General features: G+C 40.9%; 2 protein-coding genes across 3 annotated transcripts in view; both read right to left on the bottom strand.

Moving 5' to 3' along the window:
* Positions 1 to 897, bottom strand: part of pop4 (POP4 homolog, ribonuclease P/MRP subunit) — a 5,409-nt gene extending 4,512 nt beyond the window's left edge. The window contains exon 1 of the mRNA XM_028402716.1: positions 833 to 897. Within this exon, the coding sequence (XP_028258517.1) occupies positions 833 to 839 (7 nt within the window). The 5' untranslated portion in view covers positions 840 to 897. The remainder of the gene's footprint in view (positions 1 to 832) is intronic.
* A 309-nt stretch (positions 898 to 1,206) lies between these two features.
* tpcn2 (two pore segment channel 2) lies at positions 1,207 to 16,897 on the bottom strand. 2 transcript variants are annotated; one of them, XM_028402714.1, is made up of 25 exons: positions 16,488 to 16,895; positions 14,138 to 14,193; positions 13,807 to 13,883; positions 13,329 to 13,506; positions 13,019 to 13,135; positions 12,807 to 12,913; positions 11,667 to 11,739; positions 11,131 to 11,230; positions 10,966 to 11,031; positions 10,819 to 10,883; positions 10,454 to 10,545; positions 10,272 to 10,353; positions 9,611 to 9,700; positions 8,270 to 8,389; positions 8,118 to 8,177; positions 7,879 to 8,007; positions 6,743 to 6,792; positions 6,244 to 6,343; positions 6,009 to 6,080; positions 5,728 to 5,801; positions 4,403 to 4,508; positions 3,369 to 3,451; positions 3,220 to 3,301; positions 2,749 to 2,840; positions 1,207 to 2,649 (listed from the first exon to the last, which is right to left on the bottom strand). In XM_028402714.1, the coding sequence occupies exons 1-25, from the start codon at positions 16,636 to 16,638 to the stop codon at positions 2,571 to 2,573; spliced, it is 2,301 nt and encodes a 766-aa protein (XP_028258515.1). In that variant the 5' UTR covers positions 16,639 to 16,895; the 3' UTR covers positions 1,207 to 2,570. The 2 variants fall into 2 exon arrangements, 1 of the variants encoding a protein (XP_028258515.1); XR_003670420.1 differs by having other exon boundaries at positions 2,600 to 2,649; positions 3,220 to 3,291; positions 16,488 to 16,897.
* Positions 16,898 to 17,097: the final 200 nt, after the last annotated feature.

Here is a 17,097-nt window from a genome sequence, read left to right as displayed (position 1 = left end):
TGTTCGCGAAAACTACCCTTATGTGTTGTTCGGGACAAAAAACGTCCCCTAACGTTTTAAAAATATATCAGATAAATATTTTTTTGAATTTTTTTTGCATAAACGCAACAACACATAAGGGGGTAAAATTTGCCCACAGTGTACTGTTGACCTATGAAAAATTTTAAAATCATATTAACAAAATGTATGTAAAATTAAGCTTGTTGAGCAAAAATGATTCAATTTGTTCACATATTGACAAAGTTATGGCCAAAATAAACAGATTTCAGAGGACAGAAATGTCCTGAACAGTGCATGAGGGTTAAATGAGCTGACTGACAGTACAGACACCAGGGGAGCAAAGTGTGCCTGAGAGAGGAGGAGCTGCACTCACATGCTGAAGGCATAGAAGAGAAACTACTATCGCGTAAATAATGATCCCAACTTTGTTATCGATACTATCGATATTTAGATCGATTCGCCCACCCCTAATAATTATGTTGAGACTGACACTGGCCAAGTGTCTGCTGTATGGTACTGGGACACCTGGGACATGTTTCAAAAGTCCATGTTACTTTATTAATAAGTAACTGAAGGAGTTTGGATACAATTCTCCATTCATCCCAATGAGCTGAACACTGTAGAAATAAATATTACAAATAGCTGGAGAAGAAATAGGCAGCAATCTAATTTGCACGTGTGCTGCTGTGTGAGGCTGTAACTGTTGTGTAGTGGGTGATTTGTTCGATTTGTTCAGCGTGGCGCTTTGCTGCAAATCATTTAAATAAGCACGCATAAAAGAACTGTTCTCTTAATTCGTAAATCCTGTCTTATCTATAACAATGAAACTTACCCTCCATTAGTACGTTTTCTCGGGATGTTTGCCGTAAACCTCTCTTCCTGCTTCCCGTCTTCCTCTGCTTCTGCAGGGGTTTAACGGTTTTATGACGGCGCTATACTGCCATCTACTGGTATTACTGGTCAGTACCAAAAGCTAAATCCAGTCGCTGTGGTTCAGCTGTACATGTTGTTTGACTGTCCCTCATCTGTTCTCTTCTGTAATGAATACTTGTGTATCTGATTTTAACGATTTAACTACTAACTACTTTAACTACTTGCTGATTGCTTTATTTTGCTTTTAATATTATATTATCCTTCTCTGCCATGTGTGTGTGTAGTTGTGGTGATTCATTGTTCAGTCTTTTGAAAAATATTCAACAAACTCAATTTAGAATATCCTTCTTTAATCGTCATAGTTCTTTCACAAAAATATACTCCCTAAATATAAATCATGTAGCTTTTTACAACATACCAAATACAAAGGGTTACAAGGAGTGGGCCTTTCCCTTTTTACCTTTAGGGTTGAATGCATTGGTTTCATGGCAGCTACTGTTACAAAGATTAAATATGGATTTATTTTCCAACTCCCCTTTCATGGATGATTGTTGAGACATGGATCTTCATCAACACCACTGAAACTCTAAAGATGACAAATCACGGTCTCTGTGTGAATGAACTGTACAGGAAGTCATATTAACACAAAGTACAACTGTAGTGGTACATTCACCAAGCAGCTTTTCCTCTGGTTACATTTACCATCACCGCCACCACAAGAAGACGTTCTGGTAACTATCCAATAATAGGTGAATGTAAGAAGAAAACATTTTGAACTATTGCTGCGACATGAATTAAACAACACATGGCCACTGTCAGTGCAGTTAAAGCTGTGGTGCCTGGTTCCTGCACGCTGCTCTGTTTCTGGTAGTGGGGGAGCAGCTATTTACTGCAGAAAATCCTCTGCTGTTTAACAATGTTCCTTCAAATCCTGTAAGGCTTATAAGGAATGTTTTGTATTATATTACGGCCATTCGTTATTGCTGCTGTTGAATATATTTGTCATTTATCAGTATGCACTGCCTTAGTCACTTCATCAACTCTTGACACAGTTTGTGCTTTTAAAATAAGAGAACACTTTTTCAAATGCCATGGTGGACAGTAAATTCTGATTTTATATGACTGTTAATGCCAGTGAGATAATAACAGCAGTAAGCTGTGATACCAGATTGCTACAACTATTCTTTTCTGTGATGTCAAACTTTTGTGAGCGTCAACTGAAAAAGCCTGCTCTTTAAATAATTGTGAAAGGGGGCACTATGTATGTGATTGTGCAGCAGCAGCTCTCACACAGAGACGACAGCATACTTGGGTTGTTATGGGTGAACCTCTGACCATTCACAGGAAAACACCTGCTGGGTTTTACAGGTTTCTGTGTGTGAGGACTACAACTGAGTTCAGGATTTGCAAACAGAAACAGAAAGAGTGCAGATTTGTGCGAGCAAAAGGGTGAATGTGAAGCACTTTCAGTAGGTAGAAATGTAAATAGATGCAGTCCGTTTACCACTGCACTACTGTATGCTGGCATCACTGGCACCTCACAGTGGTTTTACTTACAAACATGACATATAATAGAATAAAAATCAGACTCCTACTTCAACAAAAGTAGTTACAGTGACACAATATTACAATTTGTAATAGAATGCTAAAATAGTGACCCGCTAGTGCATGTGCTCTGCATGCAGGTGCTCTTTATGTCACCATTGTAGGTGTAAGTGTGGATGTTGGTGAAGTTGACACAGTAATTCCTCCTCTGTTGGCTCTTGGATCTGCTCTCTGTGGACAGAGAGGAGGGGTCATGGAGAGATAAAACACATGAAGAGGAGGTGCTGAGATAAGGATAAACACCTGCATTTCTCAGCAGTGATGACAAACCTGAACATGAGCTGAACAGATGTCTCATATCTGATCTTCTCCACATCTGTAACAGAACAGCCATGACTGCGGTCCCACTTGTAGATGAAGTTCTGTTAAAAACCCAAGAATGAAGGACATTTATTTATTGAGTTTAATTTAAAATGAACACATACAGACTTTGATAAGTAACAGTTTGCTATTTTTTGTGAGGAATTAACCATTTAAAGTAAAAAAAATAATACCTCTCTTTCAATTCTTTTTTTTTTGCTTAAAAACACAATAAAAATGATCTGATATGTCAGTCTTAGCATAAGCTTTATGTTATTATATAAGATAATTATGGTGTGCCCCCTTTGACATCCTAACACATGCTTCATTAAGTTCTGTTTCTATTTGCTTGCAGAAGAAGAACATCAGTCAAAATGTCAAAGTGAAACCACACTGTGTTTTTCTGCATGAAGAATGTGTCGGTGTTGTGTGTGAACTAACCTCTAAGATAAGCGCCACAAATAGATTGACCCACATGACGGAGGAGGTGAGCCACCAGCACACAAAGTAGATCTTGGACCACCTATATCATAATCATCATCATCATCACCATCATCATCATCATCATGTCTGATGTTCCTTGTTCTTACTCTGTGCTGTATCTGCTGTAGGCGTCCATGAAGGCCTGCCAGTTGTTGACTATCATAACATCATACAGTAAAATGATGGCAGCCTGAGGAAAGACAGGAGGGAAAAGATACTTTGTACTCTTCTTCACTTTCCCCCTGGGTCAGGGCAATGCAGCATCACAAGCACATTTTGGTCTGAATGCAAATATCACAAAGTACTGTTCAGAGTTGAGAACCCCTCCATATTCTCTATTTTCTGCATTATGACCCCAAACTTCAGCCAAGTAGAAAAAGAGAACCCAATCAAACAAATGAAACAGAATATACACCTTAGTCATTTGTTCAGGTAAATGATCAAATCAAACACTACTTGACAAAAAGGTGTGCTAACAGGCTGGACAGACTTATCAGGCGGGCCAGCTCTGTGGTCAGCATGAAGCTGGACTCCCTGGTGACAGTGGCAGAGAGGAGAACACTAAGAAAACTCCTGGCTATTGTTGATGATGCCAGTCATCCTCTGCACACTGTCATCAGTGTTCAGAGGAGCCTGAACAGTAACAAGCTGCTTCTCCCCAAGAGCAGGACCCACAGACTCAGAGACTCCTTTGTCCCCCGATCCATCAAACTTTACAACTCTGCTTTCGACAGGAGGGGGAGAATAAAGCAGAAGAGGGGAGGAGTACAGCCCGCCTGATGGTTGTTGTCCTGCTGCATGACCCACTTTGTCTTAGGAATTCACTGGTATAATTCAGAATTTTTTGTTCCATCAATGATGGCAAGTAGTCCTAGATGAGATGTAGGAATACAGCCCCAAACCATGATACTACCACCGCCATGTTTAACAGACAGGATAGGACATGCAGGAATGCAGTGCCATTCAGAAGTTTTACAGTGGCCTCATCATGACATATGTTTGCCACTGATGGATATTAATATCAGATCATTTCCTAAATAAATAAATGATGCTAACGATGATGTTTTCTCTTGATTGATTGGATTCTTTCTACTTTCAAAATCAACTTAGAACAACAAGGAATCTAACAGTTGTTACTCACAGCAAAGTCATCAAAGTTGTTAGGCCAGTAGCCCAGCTGTTCATAGGTGCCACACTCCATGCTGAAGTTAGATGTGATGTTCTCCATGGAGGTATTGGAGAGAACACTGGGACATACAAACACAAACACCATCAGGGACTGTATATAGTAGGCAGTACACCAGTAGATGCATACATCATCCTTCATGTGAAAGATGATGCCACTTCAATGACATGGGTTTTTTTATCACCTGTATAACACATTTCAGTGCTGAACTCTTCTTCAATGGGGACAATCATTTATCAGGGCACATAGAAAAACACAACACTGAGCCTGCAGAAGAGCAGAGGAGAGACTCTGACTGGCTATCACATGATGAACGTGTTTTAAGTTAAAGAAATCCAGGTTGAGGATTTACATCATCCACCACATGTTAGGAAGGAACAGCTGTGCCAATATGACTCAACCTCTGTGTGTGTGTTGTAGAGATATCTACTGAAGTTATCAAACTGGTCATACTAACCAGATAGCTGCAGCTTTAGCCTTATTTACTGACATCTCTGATCACCACATGGTCTAGTGATTAGTCTCTAGTCTGTCCTCAGTCCAAAAAATGAAGAAGAAGAGAGCGCTCAGATTTACCAATGTTCGTGTGTAGTATACTGTAATTAAACAGCAACCTGTAAGCTGATGTGCTGGGAAAGCTACGTGATCTCTGCTTGCTGTAGTGACCCGTCTTCTAACAGGTTTCCTGAATTGAATAAATTGGACTATACTCCAGCAGACTGATAGGTGGAAGTCTGGTTCTAGATGGCATTATTTTCCTGCTGTGCTTTCCTCATGGCTCTCTAAGTCACCAGTATTTCATGTCAATTAACTGGGCTTCTTTCTCTCCTATAATTAACCTGATAGTTTAGTGTCTACCTTTAGCAACCTTTAAGTTTATAATTTGCCTGTCAATAACAATAATATGTAACCTGCTTAGTTTTTTTCTATTGCAATGTATATATAATATACATATTTATACATATTACATATGTATATGTAATATATATGCTGCAACTTTGTTCCTCTCTCTCTCCTTCATCCTCTCTGTCCTGTCTCCCTCTTCTCCTCCTCCTCTACCCAGCCAGCTATCAGCAGGAAGTTTTTCCTTATAAGCTGGGTCCTGTTCAAGGTTTCTTCCTGTTAAAGGGGAGTTTTTCCTTGCTTCAGAAACAAAAGTTTCCAGCTCCTACAGGTATGTAGTAGTAACTAGCTCTGCCTTCTTAGCTTCACCTCATGAGCTTTGTTCTTTTTTGGCCATTTGTTGTGTGTTTTTCTCAGCATACAGCTTCATACTGTACCTCATGTCAGGAGGAGGTTTAATGGCACCCTCAAACAGCCAGATTCCAAACACAGCAAACACATAATACACCACCTGCATGAGAGAACACAGAGATGATATCAACATGCTGGTGAAAACTTAAAAAAACATCTGATATGAACTAACAGATTAGTAGACCAGTTTTCCCTGAGCATAGATAAGTGGGGTGCATGGAAACTACACTAATACTGGGTTTCTGCCCATCACATGATAAAAAATAACTGTTGTGTCATTTAGCAAACTGACTGTTTAGTGACTCACCACAAGAATCCCTGCAAATGCTCTCAAGTTCTTCACCAGATCCAACAGGGTACTTGCAACCAGAGCCATGAGCTGTAGAGCAGGGTGAAAGTGGAAGACAAACCAAGCACATGGACACAAAGAGATTCAGTCATGTTGAGGCTGCACTGTGTTAACACAGACATACAGGGACAGACTGTTTAGGTATTTTATGCTGAATAATCAGTATTTTGGTCAAAGGGCTACTACTGTGTACCTTGATATCTGGGATGATGCGCAGGAAGCGAAACACAATTAGCAAATTGACCAAACGAACCATCTCCCACAGAGACATTACACCATGAGAGGACGGGTCCCTGTTGACACACAAATCCACACATAAGACGATGTCCATGAGCCCATGAGTTTTTATAGAAACATACAAGTGAGTGAGATTATATAGAATTATGGCCCTTGTTGTGCCTGGTTATAACCAGAACCAGCACAATGACACACAGGTTATCTTAATGTGGGCTGCAGTGACTGATATAAAGTTAGCCAAGGTTCTACCCAATATCAAAAGATCTGATTAAAGTATAGAACATTTGGGTTTGGTAACACAACTAGTTTTGAACACAAACCGTCTTTCAAACATATCCAGATCTGGAAATCACTCAAATCCAACTTCTTGCATTCATACAGAAATCACTAAATCTTTCTCTTACACAAGCTCAGAATACATTTACCATAAAATAAGTGAAAAAATACAAACCCACCACTGAGAATAAGGGAGCCTGTAGGTGATAAATATGGTTATCTGTAGGACCTGAAGTCAAAACAGAAACATAAACAATTATCAGTAATGTATTTTCCATCCATCCATCCATCCATCCATCCATCAATCCATCCATCCATCCATCCATCCATCCACCCACCCACCCACCCATCCATCCATCCACCCACCCACCCATCCATCCATCCATCCATCCATCATCTGAACCTGCTCTATCCTGCAGTGCATGATCATGGGGGGCACCTATAGATAGGTGAGAGGCAGGGTACACCCTGGACAGGTCGAAATGGATATTATATTTTCATACATCTCATACATACAGGGCAATGTACTATTAAATAAAATTTATTTTTTTGCATGGAATACCTGACTGTCAAATCAAATGAATTCAGTACGATTAAAAAACTTTTTGACAATATTTTTTTTTGAATATTTTTTTTTCATTAATGACATTTATGTTCATTGTAATGCTAGAAACTACACACCTCTAACACTGTCACATGGCTTCAGATAAAATGTTTTTTTCTTCAAATTACTGAACTTGAACAATTGTTTGCTACAGATAACTTTGTCTCTATAGCTAGAGCAGCATAAATTCAAATGCTTTGCAAATTGTAACTGCAACTGTCTTTGCATGCACAGACACAGCAGGACAAAGTGGTGAGTGTGTCAGAGTGCAGAGGGGAGGAGAGAGGGGAGGAGAGAGGGGAGGAGAGGGGGGAGGAGAGAGGGGAGGAGAGGGGGGAGGAGAGAGGGGAGGAGAGGGGGGGTTGAATTATTGATGATGCTGATTTATTGAATCAATCAGAGTGAAGGAAACAACCAGACTGCAACCTGTAACCCACAAAAAATTAGCATAACTGTTTGTTTAACATTACTGTAGGACTATTTAATCATTTCTGAACGCATTATTTATCTATTTATCGAAGGTGCTGGAATGCTGTTCTGGTCCACTTTAACCCCGATGTATCTTTTTATGTGTAACCTGTGTGTAATCAATCAATCATCAATCATAATTTCAGATGTCAGTTATCCATGAACATGTTAGTGTGTAATGCAACAGCAGAGTAAATCTGTCCTTTAGTGTTATTTTTCAAGTATAATAATAAGCAGTGTTACCAATAGAAGGATGGTGAGGAAGCCATCAAAGATGTTGTTTCTGTAGGACAGGTAGCCCTTCCAGCCAAAAGCAAAGATCTTCACAGACATTTCAAACAGGTAGTAGAGGATGAAGCACAGATTGGTGATCTAACAAGTGGAGAGAGGAAGAGTGACATCAGGTCAGTTCATTTCAGACTTGTTTGTGTGATGCACATTCAGAGTAACATTGAGGAGGACAATAGACAGACTGTGTTCACCTCTAAGATGTAGTTGTCTCTCTCTACTGTGGTCTTTTCTGAATTTAACACCAGGATAGTCTGAAACACACATAAAGTTACAAAAGGTTAGAAAGCCTGAGCAGCTTGTTCAGTGAGGGTGTGTTTGTGTGGTGTGTCTGCGTACAACTTACACATATGCATATCACATTGGCCAGGGCCACCGCATTGCCAAGTACAGTGAGATAGTAATGACTGGAGATAACCTGGAGTCTCTGCAGGACTGGAGACCTGTACTGAGGCAAAGGTGGATGCTGGTGGGAGACACACACACACACACACAGAGTCAGAGAAATTAAACAGAAATTTAATTCATCAAAAAAAATAATTGATCTAGAACCCAACTCCTTGAGAGAAGTTGGACTCTCTTCTATTCTGGAGTTGACCACGGTGAGAGGAGGGGGGTCGGTGTGGGCTAGCTTAAAGCTCCCCAGCTTAGCTGCCATGTGTTAGAGTTCGACCAACCCAAAGCTGTGGTTTCGGCCTATGGGCAGAATAGCAGTGTAGAGTACCAGACCTTCTTACAGTCTCTGGGAGGGGTGCTGGACAGTGCTCCCACTGGGTTTTGTCAATTTGCTGGGGGACTTCAATGCCTCTGTGGGCAATGACAGTAACAGCTGGAGAGGTGTGATAGGGAGGAATGGCCTCCCTGATTTGAACCCGAGTGGTGTTTTGTTATTGGACTTCTGTGCTGGTCACAGTTTGTCCATAATGAACACCATGTAGTTATAGAGTATTCATGAAGAAGGTCATGACTGAACAGTAGAGCAGGTCACTGTTCATTGGTGCTTTTGTTCTTTTGTGAAAAGGTAATTAATTAAGTAATTAAGTAAAGAGATGTTTGTTTCAAATAACAAAAGGCAAAGCTGTGCCTGTTTTTATTGCACAATCAAACCTTAATAATTTCATGACACATACATCATAGAATTTCTAAATCCACGGCAGATTTAGTCGACTAAAAGTCTATGGTATTTAGTCAACTACAACTAGACTAAAAGTTAAAAAGTTAAAATTAAATGACATTTTAGTCACTAAAATAAAAACTAAATTAAAATTTGCTGCCAAAATGAACACTGGTGGCTGGGCACTCCCTTAGAGATAAGGTGAGGAGCTTGGTCACCTGAGAGGAGCTCAGACTAGAGCCACTGCTCCTTTACATCGAGAGGAGTCAGCTGAGGTGGCTCGGGCTTCGGATGCCCCTTGGACGCCTCCCTGGGGAGGTGTTCCAGGAGTGTCCACCGGGAGGAGACCCCGGTGGAGACCCAGGACATAGTGGAGAGACTATGTCTCTCGGTTGGCCTGGGAATGCCTCGGGATTCCCTCGGTAGAGCTGGAAGAAGTGTCTGGTGAGAGGGAAGTCTGGGTGTGTCTGCTTGACCCCCGCAACCTGGCCCCGGCTAAGCGGTTTGAAGATGGATGGAAGGAATTTGTTGATTTAATTAATATTAAATATTAAAAAGTGGGTGCAGTTCTACCTCCTTGATGCAATCTTTATCCAGTTCATCAAAAACCATCCTGAACTGCTCTCGATCCATGTATCCAACATCTGCATGCTGCTGCACCACCTGACAGGGAGTTTCAGAGGACACAGATTAAGAGATTAAAAAGAGAAAGAAGCTTGTTGGTGCATCATTCTGATCCCACATCAGTATGGGCAGTGAATTAAGTCAATTTTGTAACTAAGTTAAAGGTTTTTTAAAAATGAAGAAAAAAGAACATAATAGACTGCAAAACATTAATATTTTTCACATTTTAAACCTATCAATGTAATGTTAAAAGAACTCTTGAATAATCGAAAATTAGGAAAACTAAAAATACAAATGCATGACTCGTGACAATTGTATATAACAACTGTATAAATATTTCATTTGCTAGAGCTCCTCGATTAGTGCCAGATTGCATTTAGCTCTGCTACAGAGGCCACAATGTCTTTAAAGGAGCCTATGTAAAACCATGTGTTTTTACTGCAATATACAAAAACTAAAGCAATTTTTAGATATGCCAAATCTAACAAGGAAATTTGTGATTACTTCATGATTTTTTGAAGTGTTTATAAATAATCTTTTTAGCTTACCCTACAAGGGTCTACGTCTGTGAATTAAAAAAACATTTCTGTGTGTGTGTGTGAACTCTGACCCTAGTGAGGGCTGCTCTGTAGTAGCTCTTCATCCCGACTTTGGACATCACCTCCAGTACAGCATCAACACGCACACGTTCCCTAACAGAAAAAGTGTGTGTGTGTTTACATCTGTCTTTCTGAAATAGATCCAGAGTTCTATGGACTGAGGATGGAGTGTGTTTGTGTGTATGTGTCTTACTCAACAGAGTGCTGGGCGCCCCCACAGCTCAGGACTTGGAAAGCTGCTCTGATCCCCAGTCGTCTCCTGATGATGGACGTCTGGACTGACATCTGGACAAAAAGATGTACATTGTAACATCTAAATATTAAACTTAAGTCTTTGCCTTAATAGGTGAGCTCTTTCTCCTTAATGTTACTGTGACTTTAGAACCGTCTTTGTTAAAGTCAGTGAATCCTGTTCACGTGTAACACAGTTGTTGTTAGGCAGCCCATGGGAACTACCTTGGCCCGGGGACACGCTCTCACAGGCAGGAAGAGCGATCAGGAGCTGTCTAAAGTTTTGTCAAATCAAACTGCTTTGTTGTTAGCACAGTAGAAACTCACCAGTAAATACCCTCTGAACTGGTTGTAGATTATAGCTGTCAATAAGTTCATCAGACAGTAAGTACCTGCAGGAAGTAAAGCAAATGTATTCAGATACGTTTATAATGTACAACTTTAAACCTGTTAGGGTTAAGAATGGCTTCTTACCAATGACGCTAAAGGTGACAAAGAAAATGGAGTATGCTCTGTTCAGAGAGTAGGCAGGAATCATCACTATGGCAGGGGGCAGGACAGAATGAAAAGATAAAGTAAATACCACAACAGGACCAGTTATGTGAGGGCAGCCTGTTCACTGAGTGACTGACAGCATACCATCTGGGTTGTTGGCTGTGGTGAGCAGCACCAACAGAGAGGTAAGAGAGTTAGGCAGAGTTCTGAAATGTAGCTCCCACTCCCCATTCTTCTTTGGATCCTGAACAGAAACACAGAGGTAAAGCAATGTCATACAGTCCAGTATTTTATAAGACAAGAAGGCTCTGTTCACAAAGTAACACATCATCCTGACAGAATCCATAAAAAAACTACAGATCTTATATTTTTCTTACTTATCTCACCAATCAAGCATGTGTGTGTTACTTGCTCTTCTAGACAACTGTTTGTCTGATCTAATTTACAATATGTAGGTGTGTTACTGGGGACCCCTCCACTGAGCATGTGTCATGTTTTGGCTAATAGATGTTTCTGCTGCTCTTTCATAGGATGTCTTTGTCCTCAGTAGATCAATTACTGTAAATTCCACACGCAGCAGACATTCACAGTTTGAACAGAGTCTGCTCTGTTTGAGTAAATATGATAAGTCGTCATCATGTATCAGTAAAAGTGGTCTGAGCACAAAAACCTGATCTCACCTCACTTTTAGCAAAAAGCAGCATGCCGATCATGGTGAAGAGGCAGAGGTGAAGAGCCAGCAGCAAGATGACGCTGTGAAGACAGAAAATCAGTTGTAAGTGTTTCCGTGTTGATGGTGAGGGTTTGGTGGATGATTCGAAATGCTGACTTACCCTTATCCAAACCTTACATAAGCTACTGTCACCCACTGGTTTTTGAGTCATGCCTCATATATAAAAATGATCCTCCCTTAGTTGTAACCCCCTACAGTCATTTAATACAGAAAGTAAAGCTTGTCTTTTCTATGAGAAACACATTTCCACATCAGGTTTGTGTCACAGTTATACGTTCAAAATCACTTTATGGCTTACCATGGAGATGATTCATTTCTTTATAACATTAATTCGTCTGCCAGCTGATTTTATGCAGGTTGTGGCTGTTCTCCCACCACTCCAGGTAGTGGGGCAACAGCGCCACCTGTAGTCCGGCTTCTTCAGCACTGTGTCCCAGGTGTGGGACAGCGAGAACGGCGCCACAACCTGCATAAAATCAGCTGGCAGACAGGTCACGGTAACATCACGTGACTTCTGATAAAGACTACAGGAAGTAGTCGAAACATGTCAAAGGTAAAAACACAAAAACACTGGTCTGATAAAAAAGAAGCCTTTTAAGGCTTACCATGGACTTTTAAATGTTTACTGCCAGTGTTTCAGAAAGAGCAATGCTCCCTAAAAGTGACCAAAGAACCAAACAGACCCTGCATCGTTTTGGAATTTGTATGTGATAGTATGTGTGCAGTGTGTGTGTTTAGAGTAGTGGTCATGCAGAGAAGGGATATCATCATCAGTGTGTGGTCATTGGTTTTGGGGAAGCAGTAACCTGCTGACAGAAGTGAGAACACTCTCATTAAATGTGGTGACATGAAATTGAAGATAATCAGCCAGCTGTGAGATTCAGTTTATACACTGACACAGCTACTGAGTTAAACTGCCCCTACCAAAGACCTGACAGCAGGGAACTTTGGATTCTAGCAAGTACCGATTATTGGTCTTTAGTTGTTGTAATGTAATGTACTGTATTTCTATTACACTATTTTAGCATGTACCGTTATTCTGCAGCTGCTTAATTAAAAATACCGGACAGAGTTATGGTTCAGATACCTGGCAATTTCTGGCAGTGTCCTCTTGATGCACTTCAGTGTCTTTTTCATCAATGACGAATTCTGCAGGAGGAAGAATGGTCGGAGAAGCCTCCGGACTCTCAGTCTCTGATTAGTCAAGAAAAGAAAGAAGAGTTATTTCAACGTAGAATGCCACTCAGCTCGATCAAGTTTTTCAACATAACTCTAAATAGACTAGCATGTGCAGCTCACCTCATCACACACCATGCTGACAGACAACACCCAGTCAATGATGGAGACCGAAATGACCATGGTGTAGCCGATCAGCCATTTGTTCTTCCTCAATTCCTCCCATCCAATCAAATAACTCTGAGGACAAACAGGACGGAGTGAAGCAGCAGATCATGTAGACAACTAAGTGATTTATTAATATATATGAATTATTATAAATATAGCTGGGGTAGGCTGCAGCTCCCGTGACCCTGTGCAGGACGGGTTCAGAAAATGGATGGATGGATAATCGCAGCAGGATTCTTGCCTAATGGAAAACACCTGTTCTCACCTTCACAATAAGATCGAGAGTGAAAATAATGAGGCAGATCATTTCAATGCTCTCCGTCAAGCCACATGGGGGCTCCCATGATGGAAGACGATGTCTGGGATCTGAGGACATGGACAGGGAGGATGGGCGCTCCATGAAGGCCAGCAACAACACTACTGCAATGGTTAGACCCAGGCCCCTGCAGCATGAAGCATGGGTGAGTGGATGGATTTCAAGTATGTAAAGATAATGTATTTGGTCATTCAGTTCAGTCTTGCCTAAAATGAGATATTTAAAAAGACAAGTGAACTGCATCCCTAAATGATTCCATTATGGACAACAAATGAATTCATCTCTAAGAGTACTCTGAAAACCTTTAATACTAAGTGGATACAAAGTAGATCACACACACAGATGTTTTACAGTACAAAATAATCAAGTTAATTTCATATACTATATTTATAGATCAAAAACCACCTGGTGGAAAATGTGAACTTACCACTGACATATCCTGGAGTAGTACCATCGATAAAGCCGCAGTGAGCTGGCATCCACACGGTGGTTGATGGAGCGATACTGTAGATAAGAAGACATGCTCTATTAATAAATGATCAAACAAATATGAATATAAACCAGTAGAGCTACATTTTTAGAACAATTTTAGTTCTAGTGTTGCATTGTTGTTCCATTGTTTAGTGTTTTAATTTGTAAGCTTTGCCAAAATGCTCAACAATATGTGAACTCATGAAGGAATGTGAGAATGATGGACTTCTTAACCAGTCATACTCCCTAACATTTAATCAGTGGAAAGAAATTGTCAGTGGTCCAACCTGTATGGCATCCTCAATGAACACGACAGCTTGCTGGATGTAAAGGTTTTCCTGATCTGTGGAAAGTGAGACAAAACAGAGTGACAGGACCATTGGAAATCCTCTTTGTGGCTTTCTGAATCAAGCCATGTCCACTCAGGGGAGAACTTGATGTGGTTCCTGAGCAACAGATGGTACCGTCCGGAGCAGGCAGAATTTGCACAGATGTTGTTGTCTGTAGAACTGGTTGGACTGGGAGCTGACACAAGGGCGTGTTTTTTCTCGAGGCCTAACTGTGAGAAGCAGCTGCTGGAATTCAGTTTACTGCTGTGGTAAATATGTAACTGTACTGACACATTCTAAAGATTCTAAAGCTATTCTAATGCTGTCATCATAGCACAAAATCAATGGCATGGACCAAATGTGACACAAGACAGGAACACTGTCTGCAGTACACACCCAAAAAACCATGCCATAAAAATGGGCAGTATCAATGCAAAACAGGCCAAATCCAAATCACCTTTATTAAGTATGCTTGCAGAGTGAAGTTGTATTGACATCCTGGTGTTTTGGAATATGATGCTCTAAGACAGACCCATAATAAAATAATGGAAAACAATATGTATTGTATATAGTGTTGTAAGAGCTTTTGTATAAACTGATTGAAATATGCTAAAAAGAATACAGAAGCAGTGATTATGTGTAAAGACAGTTGCATGGATACAGACATAATGACTCACACACGCACACTTCTTTTATGCTACACTATTTTTCATTATTTGTCACAGCAGGATGTGTCATGGTGGTGGTGGTCATGGGTGCTGCTGAAAGAGCAACACTTTAAACGGCTGTTGCACTGCTGAAACACACAGAAACACACCACAATGTGCTGAGGACAGTACGCTAACTGTCCCACATTGTGATGACAAACTTCTTATGCTGCCAATAATCTGAAATGACTTCAATTTACTTTGTTCATTTCCATAGACCACCAGATTAGTATCAACTGATAATGCCAGCATGCAGACCCATTCCTATCAGTGTCAGACGTCTTGATGTGGTCTTAGTTTTTATGAAACTTTTGTGGGTCTGTCTGTTTTAAACAGCAAAGTTATGAGGAGATGTCATAGGACATACCACCGGTGCTGTCATGTATGTGCCTCCCTTACTACTCCATCAATACGTCTCTTAGCTGACAAACAGAGCCGAATGACAAGAGGAAAATGTATTTAGAATGTAGATAAAACAGAATAATCTACAACACGTTTAGATGTGAAGATCAATGCTCTTTGATTAGTCATTAAATTAGCAAATATTCTCTGCGTTCAGGCTTTACTGTCACTCCACACCATTGTAACTTAGCAAAATATACTGTTTAAATGCTGTTGTCGGGTAAACCTGTGTATACTCTGTGGCCAGTTTATTAGGACTAAGTTTATCTTTTCAACACAAACAATCAGCTCCAATCATTTGGCAGCAACAGCATGCATTCATTGTATAAAAACCGTATTTGCGGGATTAGAGGTCCCTATATACCAGTGAATTAATTATTAACACCTCTCTGAACAAAAAACCTACATTTGATTTCATTATAGACTAATACAGTATGAAGAATTAAGGATTAACAATACCTGTATTAGTCCCACAGTGTGGAAATTGCTTTGCAGTATGGATGATATATCGGTATGATCTGAAAAAACAATGTCTCTGGTTTACTGCTGGGGTTATTTTGCTAACATGCTGGCATTAGAGGATATTATTGGATGCTGATTAGTCCGTTAAGATTATGATTGATTGACTGACTGGAGCTCCTACCTTGACAGCAGCTAAATACCTAAGAGGACTTGTGATAAATGTCAAATTAATCAACATAAGACCAGTTTACTCATTTTAAACTTTGTCCACATGAGTGACTTGGAATAGATACAAAACAAGAGAGAATGTACCGTTACTGGAAATATGTCAAATGATATGTACTGGTTTATTTTGTATCCTTCTGACACTTTTCCATTGTTTGTCACTGTGTGGGCAAATACAAGCTTCCAAATGCAGACTAAACTGTCATGCTACAACAGAAGCTACACCAAAGCAGAGTACAGAGTAGCCGGAAGCTGAATAGAGGCCCTGGGTGCTCAGGGGCCTCAGTGACATGCACCACTAACTACAGTGTAATGCGGAGGTCTTGTCATCGCAGGACCATCCTTACAGCTGAGTGTTCAGTCACATACAGATGTTTTTTCATGCTGTCTTTCTTCAGCTCACTTGGCAACAAGCAGCGTTACCCTAATCACGTGTAACTGTGTCTTTGTAGAGAAAAGCCTACCTGTCCTGACACGTCTCTGACGTCACACTGAACTTTTTTTTTCCTCACCTGTGTTTCTGGCAATACTGCACGAGTCCCCGGCGACAGAATACGACATCCGTCTGCTGCGTGGGGTCCCTCCGGGTTCCTTGCCCGACCAGGAGCCATAATCTGCGGAGGCTCCGTTCACGCTCCCGGTCAGCAGACTGTCCGTTTCCATCCAGAGGGAGCACACGTTGTTGTGTTGCCGCTCCGCAGCGGCAGAAGTGAAAGCGACAAGACTAAGTGGAGACAAATCAGTACCCCGGACCGTTAGGTACAGCAATACAGAGTCTCAAATCGCACAAGAGGTCTACAGCAGTAAACAGGGTGTTTTAGGAAGTCGCTCCTCTGCGCTGCCCCTCCCTCCCCTGTCAAAGTATCACTTTACACCGACTTTAAACGCAACTCCACCTACAGCACATTACAGTCACATGCAGAGGAAGGAGGCCTGCCGCAGCAACACATGCAGGAAGCGCATGTCCGCAAAGACCAGCTTCCAGTAAGGTGGGCTCCTGTAAGCAGGAAGGCAGGAGCGGCTCAAATGTCTTTAAATCTTTGCTCTGTCGTTATTGTCACAATCATGACACGCACAGATACCAACTTTATCTGCCAATTACAATGATCCCCGAAATTTGCC

This window comes from Parambassis ranga, chromosome 3 (assembly GCF_900634625.1).
Source record: "Parambassis ranga chromosome 3, fParRan2.1, whole genome shotgun sequence".
NCBI lineage: Eukaryota > Metazoa > Chordata > Actinopteri > Ambassidae > Parambassis > Parambassis ranga.
This window is presented reverse-complemented; position numbering and strand designations above follow the sequence as displayed.